The sequence below is a fragment of the Nomia melanderi genome, chromosome 6 (genome assembly GCF_051020985.1).
Source record: "Nomia melanderi isolate GNS246 chromosome 6, iyNomMela1, whole genome shotgun sequence".
Classification (NCBI taxonomy): Eukaryota; Metazoa; Arthropoda; class Insecta; order Hymenoptera; family Halictidae; genus Nomia; species Nomia melanderi.
Genome location: NC_135004.1, coordinates 2,412,829 through 2,427,102, shown reverse-complemented (window position 1 = coordinate 2,427,102; position 14,274 = coordinate 2,412,829). Strand labels below are relative to the sequence as shown.

Genomic DNA, 14,274 nt, shown 5'->3' with positions numbered 1-14,274 from the left:
GGATCGAGCATGGTAAAAAACGAAGTTCAAGCTAGACACACTATAGACTTCTTGGTGCGATTTCAAGGTCCATCGGCGATATATATGCAATACTTGAATCCGTGTGGTTCTTATTAGAATAATTATTTCAAAGAAACGTGTTAACCATCGAACTGTCGTTTAGCAGTAACGCAAGAGATTGACAACGGGTCAATTGTGACCCATACCGATATTTGTATGTCGTAAAGATTTATACATTGAAACTTATAAAAATCTATAAAAGAGAATAGAATAGAAATTTTCATGAAATTCTATTATCTATACTTCCAACCTGCTGGAATTATTTATACACGAGATAAGGTTTTATTTCACTTCAGTTTCCTGATTCTTTTACCTTAATAACTAACATTTGTATGATCTGATGCTGATTACACTTTTAACACATTTCTTTGATAACAGTTGTAAGTAATATCCTCATATTGCTTACGTTGAATTAATAAAAATCAGAAAGAAAATCGATGCGTTCCATCAATGCAAATGAAAAAAAATAAGACTTGCTAACCTCGAAAGAATGTAACGCTGAATATCAAAAGTGATCCAGCATTGGCGCGGTCAAGGTCTAACGCGTTTATATGTCCTCCACCTAAGTGGAGACAATTTCTTTCACTATCATAACTGAAACTTCTGAATAACTGTTAAAAATTTACCGTATTTGTATTAAAGTAAATCAATACTTAATTTAAAAAATTATAATGCCCAAATAAGTATAGTTACAAATCTTTTTAAATATTTTCAAAGCCGGATATCTTAATGTATAAAAAAAATTGAAAACTGGTTTATCCATTGATAACAGTTGTATGAAACGGTAAAGGAATACCTCCGCCCTATAATTGATCGCCGGATACATCGTAACGGGCCGACGGTAACCGAATTTGAACGGAAAAGACCGAACGTACCACGTGTCGTTCGATCATATTCCTATAGCGTCCAGTGACCACGAGTCACCTCCCTTTTCAAATATGATAGAATAATCGCTGCTTAATAAGGACGCAATTAAGCCTATATTTTTTAATAGCAGTTCATGAATACAATGTTTAGGTTCAATTTAGTTAGACGTCAGCCTTGCTACGATTAAGCATTGGAATGTGTCCGGTCAACAATCTCGCGGCAACAATAATCGATTTTACTCGCTTCAAAGAAAGAGATGCGTGAAAACAAAGCGCATAGCGTACGAACAATGAAAAAAACAATGTACCGATAACTATGTAATTATGCATGTAAAACGAAAAAATAAAGTTAAAAAATTCGGAAAATTAAAAAATCTGCGATTATAGGCAAATTAAAAAATATTCACATTAAAAAATTAATTAAAAAATATTGTTCATTTTTTTTAGTGACACTGAAAAATATCGCGTACATACCGTGCTCGAACGCTCTTAGCCAGTGATTGTTCGATGCGTCCTTAACCTCGACACTATTTCACCGAAGAAAAACCGCGCCGCGCAAACCAAGTCACGATAAACATCACCTTCGAATCGACGGACGCTTCACCCACCGACAACTATCTCGATCAGCGGAGCACGCGTTCCGCGGCGATCGTTCGATCGGTAAAAGCGCGTGTCACGAAAAAGATTCGGCATGCGCGGCTTCCTCACACGTGACTCGAACACTGACAGGCACAGCCTCTTGTCAGCTAGATAATTAGAGGTTAGGTACGCACGTTTCACGGTTATTCCATCACTCGAGTCAACAGAAAAGCTATAAAATTCTAACTAACACACACAGAGTCGTTCGATTCCGATGCGTGATCACGATACTCTCGAAAATTAAACGGCGGAAAATTTGTCCGACCGGAATCGAAACGCGGGAGAATAGTACACGGCACTGGTAACAAACTTGTATTAGACGCGACCTTTTAAAGAGGCACGAACGCTGCGGCATCCAATCGCAGACTGACGCACAGGCATGAATCGGGCTAACTTTTATGGTCCCTCTATCGACACTTATTGCGGGTAATTATGCAGTGGACGCGACCGATCGCGGCAAATTCCTTTATCCCCTTAACCTCTTAACGACTAAATTATTAATTTATAATCAAAGCAATTTAAATTGTTGCAAGTTCTCTTCAAAACTTCTTTCATAATCGCAAATATCTAAGTAAGAACAAAATACCGGTAGTAGTATAGATAGGATATCAATGAATAAAATTTTAGCTTAATAGGATCTTGTATATTTCTTATACAATATTCTTAGTATATGTCCAATTACTTTACTGATCATACCTGGTACAATAATTTTCTTTACCACGAGATATTTCTTATTTTCTCCGTTTCTGAATTATAAATTATTAATATTTTCAAAGACATTTTCGTGTAATGACGTACTAAACTTCTAAATTACGTCAATATGTTAATTTTTACGTAAAGTTGTTAGAAAAATATTGAATGTACGAATAATATTTGAATGCCACTATGTATATGTTATAGAAAACGTTTAGAGGTTAAATTATTTTTAGTGTCACGTAATCGAAAACATTTTCAATAACATTTTCAATAGCAGAATGTCCTCAATCTTGTAATAACGTAGGCCGAGGTATAAAATTCTGCGAGAATGATTAGTAACTACATACTTATTGCAAACACAATATAACCTAAATGGATCCTTTGTTCTCTCCGCTGTTCCAACACGATTGAAACAAAACACGCAACGGTTAACATTATGTCGGTTTTTCTAGCCGTTTTCTTTTGTTGAACAGAAACAGTCGGACTGACCGAAAAGGAACTAAATTACACCATGGCTGTCTGAACGATAACATTTTGTCTTTTACGTTAGTGATTTCGCGAACTCACTGTTCACTCGAATTTTGTATCGCAGCACGTTTTGGTCACGTGGTAGCTGTTTTCTTATTCATTGCAAAGAGGGTTACCTATACATAACGCTTACGATATTTTATGTTACATTTGCCACTTAGCCCCAATTTGTATACAATTTAATCTTTTTTTTTTGTCGACAGTCTATCGTTAGATGAGATTCATATTCATTAATTACAAGGAAACAGATAGGGAGACAATTTAACTGATCAATTGATATAGGCATCTCTCCCTTGGGCAACATAGGAACGTCAAAGAAACTGGATAACTGGTTCATTACCATAACGGTCATTAACAGAGTTATTTCACAACATAAGATACTTTGTGTGGACATTTGCCTCTTCATTGAAATTCCAGTCTTATCTTAGAGCAGTGTCTGCGCTGTTGATTCCTTAAAGTATATACCGAAAGTTTATACATACAGATCGTGACGATTACTTTTACTACATAACCTCAATTGAAAACCATAGATCTTGATGTTTAAATAATAACGAACAAAAGTGTTGGTGCATTCCTGTAAAACTTTAATTTGATATTCTTTTCGAATAAGAGTATTCCATTTTTTTATAATAATTTATTATTTCATAAAAGTATTTTTAAAATCAAGTATTACATCCCATTTAGGAATTCACAAGTTAATTTGCGCATGTATGTGTTTCATAGTAAAAAATATCGGTCAAACTTTGTACGTACAATATTTAATACATTCCCTAAATCTTATGAGTATCGTACCCATGTGGTCGTGTGAGCGTTCATAAATTCGATGATAATCAGGTCACGAATTATCAAACAATTCAGCTCCAATGTTTTTAGTTGCGGTTACGAAAAATTTTCCACGATTAAATGATTCGATCAATTGGCCGGGTCAAACGAGAACGGAGGATTACACGAGTCTCCCCAAGTACGTTGACACACAGCGTCCGGAGTTCTTTCACGCGTGCATGGTGGCGCGCGTGTGCGAATCCGACGAAACGACATGTGTATACGCGTCCACGTAATGCTCAGGCGCGAATTACTTAGTGTCGGCATCCAATTGATTTAAAATGCCGCGTCTTGAGTGCATTGAACTTAGTCTGCGTCTCGAGTACATTGAATCGGTGATAAGAATTATTCTTATAGCATTCAGAGATGAACGTAAGTCCATTTAATAATGGCGATACAGTTTATAGAATGCAGTCAAACCTCTGGTCTTGATAAGAGGTACTCAACTGAAAGAATTAAGCGTTCGTTATAAAAATTCTTCGCATAAGCGACGTAGACAAATTTTTCATTAACGCTATAGAAAGTAGAGCAAAGTAGAGCAAGTCTTTTGATTCATAAAATAATAATACTGAAATATAGTATTTTTATTTTTCTTCTCTTTTAGGCACAGAGAATACGTCAATGAAATTTGTCGATAATTTTCACCTTCCACTTTGTGCAAAGTGTAGCAAATGTCTTTAACAAATTTTTTGAAAATTTCGAGAATATTTATTATCTTTTTAACAGTATTTTGAAGTTTTATCAAGGAATAAATTTTTGTTCTCACTTGTACAATGATTTTGAAATATATCTTTGCCTTTGTGTCTTATCAGCAAAGTTATCATAATTGTTACTTAACCCATTCTGAAAACATTATTAGTAAAATGCAAATATCCGTTTAGGTGGGTTAATGTAGATAAGAAACCGTAGCCAACGATCGATTTCGACATTCGATTCTCACACGTATACCAAGAACGTATCATAGACTTACCGGGTACCAATGAGTTGATATCGATCAAATCTATCGCCGACTGACCCGCGATAACAGCGCAGTTGGTAGCCTTGATTGGTGCGCTGCCCGCTGCAACTCAGGCAACGGCGAGCTCCTTGCCAAACAACCAGCATCACTAAACAGCCAAACGAATCACTCTCAGGTTCTTTGTCTCTGGTTACACTTGATTAACTGTATATCGTTTTTCTGATGACCGAAATCATTCAAACATTTTGGTGCCGCTCAAATTATGTAAATTATATTATATATACAATGGGTTGTCTTATGTGCTAGGCAATTTAAGCACAATGTCGAAGGAGTGTGTAAAAATGATAAAATGAATAAAAAAACAAAAATAGAAAGGTGCTAGGATATTTTTAACATTTTTCGGGTCTTTCTAACAATTTTAACAGTCCATTGAAACAAGGGTGAGGTGAAGACTTGAAAAGTGGCTATACTTGAGCCGAAAGAAACAAATATTCGCATATTTAACTTCTAATTTTGTAGCATTATGTTGGAAATACCACTAACAGTTGAAAGCAAAATATAAAGGTGCGTTAATGATTTTTTTCCCGACTTAGTACATAACCGGGATCCAATTTCTGCATCTTCTACGCAAGTGTATCGTTCAAAGTTCACGTAACTCGTATCTGATGCACCTTTGTTCAACGTACGTTGATCACCGTTGCTATAGTTACGAGATAAAACGTTCTGCAATGTAAATACATATTACGCCACCAGATTTTTTGTTACCGTCTGATCTTTGAATGATACCACGTGATTCGTAAATCCACTTGCAATGTTACAATAAATAAATAAAAAATAAATAAAATACAAAATAAATCAAAAATAATCGATCAATTACCGTAGGATTCTATTGAGAATTGTTCGTATTTAAGCTAGTAATTTTTTTACATATCAGATATTGCATACATCGTTGAAAAGTTCAAAGGAAAGTGTAGAATTTATTCTTTACCGTCAGTCGAACATTCTTACCGATTGTTGCTTCCGTGCCAAGAAATTTGCAAGACTCTATTGCTCGTATTCCTACGGGTCATTTGCAATGATAAATTTACTGTACACTATACACCGAAAATACCAAGTGAATTAAAATACCCGCTCATTATATTTATAATTTCATTATATATTTAGAGATTATAGAATATGTTATGGCAATGTCTGCTGACTGTGTATACGACTGCTCTATATAAAATCTAATGTAACATTATTTTTAATGAGTATAGTATTATAAAAACGATAACTCGTAATAATTACTTGAATGCTATAACAGAGTTACCAGTTTAACGTTCGCTGGTCTAAAACGTTACTTCTGGTTTTGAATTTTAAGATGAGTTTATTTTTGAAACTGTTCGGATTACAATAAATTGTACAAAAGTTGGTCAATATTTATGTCTAAAAACGGTAATGATTCATCTCAAAAGTATCGAGCTTTAATTTTACTCTTTTGATTATGATGGATAAATGTTTGTGCGTCTCATCAGTGATTAAGAATCTATCTTCAGTCCGTTTATCTTACCAACGCTGCAACGTAACACGGATATTCATTGCGCGAAGTCAGTCTCGAGAACCGGCGGGGAGACGAATTTTTTCTGACAGAAGTGTTTATTATCGTATACTATTTCTTAGTTCTTTTCGTTTTACTTTTGTTGTGATAAAATATTAAAAGACGAGCATGCATTGCCATTTCGTAGAATAATGTCTGCATTTATCATGTAGGTATGTTTGTGTACACAAAAGTACTTATGTAACTTAAAATATCCTATATCATCCACTAATACTTTCACGTACTATAGTCGGTAGTTTTCATTTAAGTGTACAGCGGAACAAGCAAACACTCGTGACGAATCTATTTTAAAGTCGGAACTGTACACAAATGTATTACGACCGTAAACTAGATAATAGTATCTCAAGCCTCTGTTACTGCAGAGGTGAAAGTCGCTGTCAGTGTTCTATACCTTGACAGTGTCATTATGTGTTGCTTAAAAATTAAACTTTATTAATTAATTTTTATAGAAAAAATAATGTTACATTTACAAGTCGATGTACCTTAAATTTCTGTTTCATTTTCACTGAGTTTTAATTATAATAGAAATGTCGTATAATCGACACCGGAAACAGTCATGTTGTCAAATTTAAATGAATTTCATCGTTAGAAAATCACATTACCGGTGAACTTAATACTAATGTTCGACCGACACAATAATAAATAAAAAGAAAGTATCTTATCCTAAAAAGAATAATACAAAATATAAAACGCAAAACACAGTATCTTTCTTTCAATATATACGTTGAAAATACATATGTCTCATTTACCTTGCAAACGTCAAGTACACGCGATGGCGTCTTGAATATTCCACGCGGTTGCGACAATCGAAACCTCAGTCGGTATTATCACGCATTACAAATCCTTCTTGCCTATTGATTCACTACCGTTTTATGAATATGCGCGCACTGAGTCCACGTTTTTGACTTTCGAGTGTACATACGTCGCACATCAATGACACAGCTAAACGTTAAATAAAAATTTGTTCAAGTGACAACCCTAGAATTTGACGTGACGGTATAGGACAGATGATACACGAACGAAACATGAATAAAACTATCGAGTATTTATGAATGGTTGTAACGTATTAAAGAGTGATACAACGAATGAAACGGTTTACGAGTTCTTTTGCGAAAACGCGGCGGATTAATATCGAGATTGACACGAACGATCAGCACCAGTCGAGGTACGATTGAATACTGCCGAGCAACGACACCGACGCGCATGCGTCTCTACTTCCTCGTACACCATATCCGCCGGGAAATATAAAATATATGTCAACTGTGTGACTCGTACATCTTGCATCAATGATACAGATATCTGCTAAGAATTGTAATATAGAAATATAACAGTACATAAAAATATTAGTACATTCGATTTTTTTATGATCACTTTATTTAAAAAAGTAATATATTAACACAATTCAGATTAATTAGTATTCCATTATTCGCTCTAACGCGAAATGAATTATTAATAGATCACCGTACGTCACTGTTCATGGTTATTATTTTTACGTTATTTCTCAATGATAAATTATTAACCTTTCTGAATCAACATATTGTTCGCATATATAATAATATACTAAGAAATCTGGATTGCAATAATATATTACTCTTTAACTCACAATTATTTATAATAAAAAAAAAAAAAAAAAAAAAAATTAGTTTTTGAAACTACTATATTCAAGATGTTACTAACGCCAGTAAAGTGTTAAGTAGTTTATGTTAAACAGTTTATTTTTACGATCAATGGCAGTTTCGTGAATTACACCGAGTGGTAAACATAGCATTTGGTTCAAACGTAAAATACAGTTTAAGAATAAAATTTCGCATTTCCGAATCTAAAAATCGATCAAGACAAACGGCGACCACTTCTGGTATAGATTCTGAATACTACCGATAAATGCGTAAATTACTAGTCATATAAAACTTAAATGTACGATACGTTGCAAAATAAAACTGTATTTCGCGTTTGTGGACGGTTTTATTTGCGTCACCCGGTATTTCGAATGTTACTGCATATAGCTCACCCATACGTAACATACAACTGTATAGAGAGTTATTGCTTAACATGTTATTTACTGATAATAGAAAGATACATACAACACTGGCATCTGTTTATGATTCAATAGAGATAAAGAACAAATTTACAATGCCTGTCCTTCGTATTAATATTTATTAAGCATTTAATATTTAATATATAACGAAAATGATTTTTTCTGGACTTGTGTTACACAGTCAACAATACGACGATGTTGTGAATGCAAAAATTATATCGATAGTTAAAATCTTTATTTGCAAGAAAAATACGTATTTCACAATAATGCTCAAAAATTTTCTAACAATCAGTTATTGTTGGGTAAGTGTATAAAAACTAACGATTATTAATACTATACCAGTCCCAGGATAGTTCTCATTTGTAAAATGAATGACGCGTCTTTCTATAATAAAAAAGTTAATTCGGTGCATGTTGCGACATAAAAACGAAGTAATAAAGTCAACGTCTAAGTGCAATTCTTGCATTGATTTTTTGCATCTACATGATCGACTATAACGCTATAGACGAATATAAAAGAATGTTATATACATTATCTGTTGAAATAAAAATAAATGAAATCATTATCATAAAGTGGATTATAGTCTCGCTTATGAATAAATGGATGGAACTTATTCTAAAAGATAAATTATTAAATATTATTGTGAATCGAGGTGATAAAAATTTCCTATAATCTCACCATGCGTGTAAGTACGAGTCACCGAAAATACCAAAAATGTACAATTAGGTAAAAAATTTGTTTAGCAAAGTTTTAGAACCCGAAAAATTGGTTCCAATATACTCAATTACTTGGTTTCAATACTACAATTGTCATGCAATCATTGTAACATGTGGAATTCACTGTAATTATTCAGTAATCATTTAAACAAATATGGGTAAGCTACAGCCTCTATCCATATAAATTGCTAACTTTGTTCATTTGCAGAGTTGATTCCAAATCAATCATTAAAATCAAATCACGTATTTAGGAAAAGCTCAGCAAAATGTTTGTTATGATGTACACAACATCTTGTCGAAGTAGTCAGTATCAAAATGCGCTAAATACTTTCTTAAAATTAAATAATGAAATAATAAATATAAATATATCGTTTAAAAAAAGCTAAAGATCTTACTCTTTAAAACTAGAATCTTAAAATACGTACGCTACCTTAACGAGTAAGGTATATTTACATAGCAATGTACACCTATTAGATGACTTTTATACACAAATGAAGAAAATGACGTGATGCTTAATTTATTTTTGAGGCAGATCCTTTTACTATTTAGTGCATCATCTTGTGAAGCTTTAAAATTTTTCCCAAGCGTTGTTTCGCTGTTTTCATTCCTTTCTTTGGTTTCCGTTCTAAAAATTCCACGATAATTTAAGAACATATTCGCGCAAAATATCAGAAAAGATAACGTTGGAGTGAGGTACGTTACCGACTGGAACCGGGGCCGCCAGTTTCGCTTTAACGTCCTTTAACCTGTTAGGACTTGTCAATATAGATCCGAATCCTATATTCGTTTTCATAGTGTCTTCCGAAGATGTAGTCGATGTTTCACCTGTCGAACTTACGGGTGACGACTTCGGTTTTTTTTTATTGTACGTTCGTTTAGTTGCGTTCTGTTGTGTAATATAAAAAAAAAATAATGAATAACTGGCCTACTATCATATTATGTAAGGAAAGGTCATGAGAGTCACAACAAGTACGATTTTTAAATATTAACGAGATAAGTAGTAACAGTTACATAACATGAATAGTATTAACTCTACAACACTGTCGATGGAACAAATACAGTGATTTTCTTCTTTTCCTCTCAACAAGACCTCTAAACAATACCCTTTGTTGGATAAAATATTTTAAAATTATTTTTATTATCACGATGTCGTTCGAGTTTTTATTCATGTTACTGTGAAACTGCAATGAAGGAAAATGATACTACATGCATGGTGAAAACACATAACAAAACAAAAGAAAGAGTAATGTTTATGCAACAAAAGGAAGTGTAAAGCTTTAATATGCCTACCAATTTTTTCTTGGAGCCCTTCTCCATGTTGTTATCCAGATAATCATCCTACGCGACACAGGTATGCAAGAATGAAAGAATTATGGAAATTAGGATGAAATTGGACATAAATGAATTAATCTATAGTCTTGAACAGGTGAACCTATGTTATTTACATGAGCACTAATTTATATGCACATTATTTGGAGAACATTCAGGTGTCAAATTTGCTTATATTCTTATATGTTAAGATAATACCTGTTATGATAAGTAATGCATAAAAAAAATATTACCAAACAGGTAAAGTTTACGTACCGACTGTTTAGCTCGTTTCGCTGCAGCGGCCTCCAAACCTTTCTCGACGGACGTTTTCTTCACTCCCTCTCGGGCTGGTCGATTTGTTTTTGGCAATAAGGGCCCTACTCGTGCTTTTGGATTCCACGCTTCATCTATTTGACTCTTTGACTTAGACTTGAAGATATAATCCTCATCGTCCGAAGCGTCCAGAGCTGGATAAACTACACGAAAAATAGCATAATAATAATTAATAGGTCACGTACAAGTAAATTATCTGCTGGAATTATACTCGTGCAAAGGAACAATCTCTTCATGTTTTTACGTACTGAAATCATCATCTTGATGAACTTTATCGATGTTTTCTATCGACTGATCGTCATCGTCATCATCGTCTTGTGGTTTCGTTTTAGCGTTTTTCGCAGATTTGGAAGTACTGTTCGATGTAGTCGAGTAACATTGCTCACTGAACGACAGCATTCCTGCGATAGCCTCCCGCGTCGATGGTGATGCCCTGCCAGAACTGGTCGTTTTCAATTTATAAATACTAAGAACACCAAAAACGTAAAGGACAACAGCGCTATGCTAACCAAAACTAACGTAGTTTCTACTACAATAAAAAACTACGAGAAAAGTAACTAATTAAGCATGCTTTGTAAGATATTCTTCATAAACGTGCTACTTCGTAATCTAATCTTACCCTGTAGGGGGTGGCATAGGTTGACTGTATTGTGAAATCACTGTAGAACTAAAAACAGTCAATATTATAGATAAACAATTTAGTCACTTTAAATTAAACCAATGATGTATGCACGTACGTTACATCCAACCTTTGTGCGCCATTTCCTAATGTGTAGGCCGAAGCTTTTAATAATTCTTCGATACCATTTTTCGGTACATCGCTCAAAATATCTACATCACCGTCGTAATCACGTTTCACACGTTTCTGTGCGTTAGCCCTAGGTGCTCTTTTCCGTTTCGGAGATTCGTCTACTGTTAACCGACCGTAATCACTTTCGTTACTACCGTCATGAAAATCGTATATAGAAGTTTGTTTCCATGTTAATTCTTTCGACGTATCAAGAGGATGATCCGAAGGTAAATTATTATATACATTAATAGTATCGTGTGTACTTCTTACAACCTCATTATTCCCAAGTTTAAATCTAATTACAGTGGGACTCTGTTTTCCTGGTTTCGATGATCGTTTGCTATTGAGAGGTCCACTATTCTTCTCTTCTAACGATGGGCCCTGAGTCTTTACATATGGGTACATAATGGGTTTCGGTAAAGTTAGTTTTAAAGGCGGTCGACCGGACGGCAGTGATTCACCAATCGTGGCTTCGACTTTATTTGTCTCTTTTAACGTTGTTTTGAACGGATTGTCCACCATTTTGTCGGCCACGTCATAGTCAACAAAATCTTTATTCAACGGTTTTTTCTTTTTCCGTTTACTCTCCCGCTCCGGTTTCGGAGGATTCAAAGATATTAAGTATCGTTCCGCATGTCGAATTTCCTTGCTAAAATCTTTTAGTAATTTCTGACTGTTTATGGTTTCCGGTATTTGACCTCTACTAATCATATTGTACTGAAATAAAGATAAATTATAAACTATGAAAATTCCATAATATAAGGTCTGATAAAAAAACTCCGATTATGGTAAAAACAAACTTACATCCTTATCCGTGTTCCACTGTTTAAGAATACTAAGTAATGCCTTAACGCCCTGTAAAAGATACGGCGGGCATTTCTTTCCTTCGTTATTCAATTCTTTTAATTCTTTCAGTAATTTTTTTGCTGCAAACCAATTGATTGTCTCAAAACCTGGATACTGAAATTTGGCGGGAGTCTTCATTTTTTTCTCTAATTCGTATATTCTATAAAGTAGTGAAATTTAGTATTGACAGCTAACAGCAATCGGTGTTACCAAATTTGTGCATAATACTCACTGTATCTGCATGGGAATGTTGAGACTATGTACAAAATTTCCACCAAAAACCAAGGAATCAACCGGAGTTAAAACGGCATGTATCCAACCTGTTGGAATCATCATAGTTTGACCCTGTTTCAAAACGTATTTATAACACGCGTCCGCTTGATCTCCAAAAAATGTTTCGCTCTGAGTAGAACTGCACATCCAATGTTGATACAACTGTAAATTCGCGGGAGTAGGCCTAATCAAATAGAACACTTTCTCTCCGCGCAGTACGTGATACCACACAGACGTGCCACCAAAGTCGACATGGAAATCTGTGAAACTGTCTTTGACCCCCATTAGGCAATATTTTTGTACTTCAGGACGTTTTATGTCACTATCCTCGGACCAATCGCGCGGCCAAACAGAATTTACCCAGTCGAGTTTACGCGCGATGTATGGTGCTTCGACCATTGGTGAAAGACTGCAACGTTTATTTGTCAATATATATATACATTTCCTAGAAATATTTAAAGCCAACATGTGGCAAGGCAATGAATATTGATATACCCAGTGTTTGTAAATTCAAGACTAATCACATTAAGAACCCTTGTCCTGCAAGGGGAATTGTAATATTCGACAAAGTCTCTTAATTTCATTCTTATGTTACTTTGTCTTGTAACATCGATCACATCCATCTCTCGGTCTCCACCTGAATCGAATAACATATTTGTTGGCGTAACTGTTTAACGCATAATAAAAACAACAACATCAATTAATATGTACCTATGTAACTCTCCACATCGTAAACACTAAAGTTTGGAAGAGGTACAACCATATCTAAACCATCTTTTCCATCGATTATAATAGGATTTTCAAATCCATTTGTTTGTAGATACTGAAGAGTTAATTGTTGACCCCTGACATGCTTAACAATTTCATCAGCTTTAGGAAAATGTCTGGACTTCAATTCTCTTATAAATACTGGTGTTCCTGTTTGAACTGGTTTATTATCTGCATCCTTTTCTGTGTAGTCATGTCTGTGCCAATTCAATTTTACTTTCACTGAAACGATTGGTAAAACAATAAAAATTTTGTAATTAGTATTCTTCTTATGAAGTATATAAAATTTTAAGTCCTAACTGAGAGAGGGTCCACACATGGCTTCACAACGTGTACAGTGATACTTGTCGAGGTCTATAGACATATACTCCTTCACAGATACACACCTAATAAAAAAAAGAACACAATTGATACAGATTATTAAACAAATATGTATGTAATTATTAAATATATTTTGTGTTTGTATGCACTGTCAGAAATTTTATATTCTAGTATACGAGTTATTTAAATAGCGCCAAAACAAAACATAAGTGTTGCATCCTTTTGGACTAGGTTATGTTAGTATCAACAAAACATATTCTGTCTCTTCTGTACGCTCTTCTGTAATTCTTATTTATAAACAGAAGAGTACAGGAAGATGGTTGAGTGAATATAATTGAATTGTTTACAAATTCTTCATGAAAGGAACTTCAAGAAAATGTTTGTAAACTGTTTGTCGAAGTATAATTCAAGCGTAGCGTTCAGAACATCATGTCTAATTGATGAAATTTAAAATGCTTACCCCCCGTGGTACCACTCTTTGCAGACGTCACATTGTATCATAAATTGTTCGGAATCATAAGAACGGCCACATAAACAATACGTAACTGGTAACTCCATTTTTTGTGGTTATTAATGTTGAATACAATATCGTGACTCCGTGTCGTTAACATTGGATGGTAACTATAGTAGCCGCGATGCGTCGCTAAAGAATCGCTTCCACCATCCGCCTTCCAAATTACATTAAGGCAGCATTTCCATTCCGTCTTATGCCACG

The 14,274-nt window shown here is 34.4% G+C and overlaps 2 protein-coding genes and 1 long non-coding RNA gene across 8 annotated transcripts in view; 1 reads left to right on the top strand and 2 right to left on the bottom strand.

Annotated features, from left to right (window-relative positions):
• Positions 1-7,381, bottom strand: part of LOC116427563 (trehalase) — a 55,273-nt gene extending 47,892 nt beyond the window's left edge. Inside the window, exons 1-2 of one of the 3 annotated variants that reach the window (XM_031978060.2) lie at positions 6,916-7,381; positions 4,582-4,717 (exon numbers count right to left, since the gene is read on the bottom strand). In XM_031978060.2, coding sequence (XP_031833920.1) covers positions 4,582-4,715 — 134 coding nt within the window. In that variant the 5' untranslated portion in view covers positions 4,716-4,717; positions 6,916-7,381. Of the gene's footprint in view, positions 1-1,400; positions 1,925-4,581; positions 4,718-6,915 lie in introns of those variants that run through there. The other 2 variants (XM_076368267.1, XM_076368266.1) reach the window with 2 other exon arrangements.
• Positions 7,382-7,831: 450 nt separating this feature from the next.
• LOC116427677 (histone lysine demethylase PHF8) lies at positions 7,832-14,240 on the bottom strand. 4 transcript variants are annotated; one of them, XM_031978340.2, is made up of 13 exons: positions 13,907-14,006; positions 13,539-13,624; positions 13,182-13,460; positions 12,966-13,107; positions 12,430-12,879; positions 12,156-12,357; positions 11,299-12,068; positions 11,181-11,228; positions 10,810-11,003; positions 10,502-10,704; positions 10,208-10,255; positions 9,620-9,803; positions 7,832-9,542 (listed from the first exon to the last, which is right to left on the bottom strand). In XM_031978340.2, the coding sequence occupies exons 1-13, from the start codon at positions 13,915-13,917 to the stop codon at positions 9,463-9,465; spliced, it is 2,697 nt and encodes an 898-aa protein (XP_031834200.1). In that variant the 5' UTR covers positions 13,918-14,006; the 3' UTR covers positions 7,832-9,462. The 4 variants fall into 4 exon arrangements, with proteins under 4 accessions (XP_031834200.1, XP_031834173.1, XP_031834180.1 ...); XM_031978313.2 differs by lacking the exon at positions 13,907-14,006 and adding an exon at positions 14,020-14,240 and having other exon boundaries at positions 7,833-9,542; XM_031978320.2 differs by lacking the exon at positions 13,907-14,006 and adding an exon at positions 14,020-14,240 and having other exon boundaries at positions 7,833-9,542; positions 10,810-10,994.
• LOC116427706 (uncharacterized) lies at positions 9,765-10,816 on the top strand. Its single transcript, XR_004235145.2, has 3 exons — positions 9,765-10,268; positions 10,344-10,404; positions 10,487-10,816. It is a non-coding gene; the product is annotated as an uncharacterized LOC116427706 (long non-coding RNA).
• Positions 14,241-14,274: the final 34 nt, after the last annotated feature.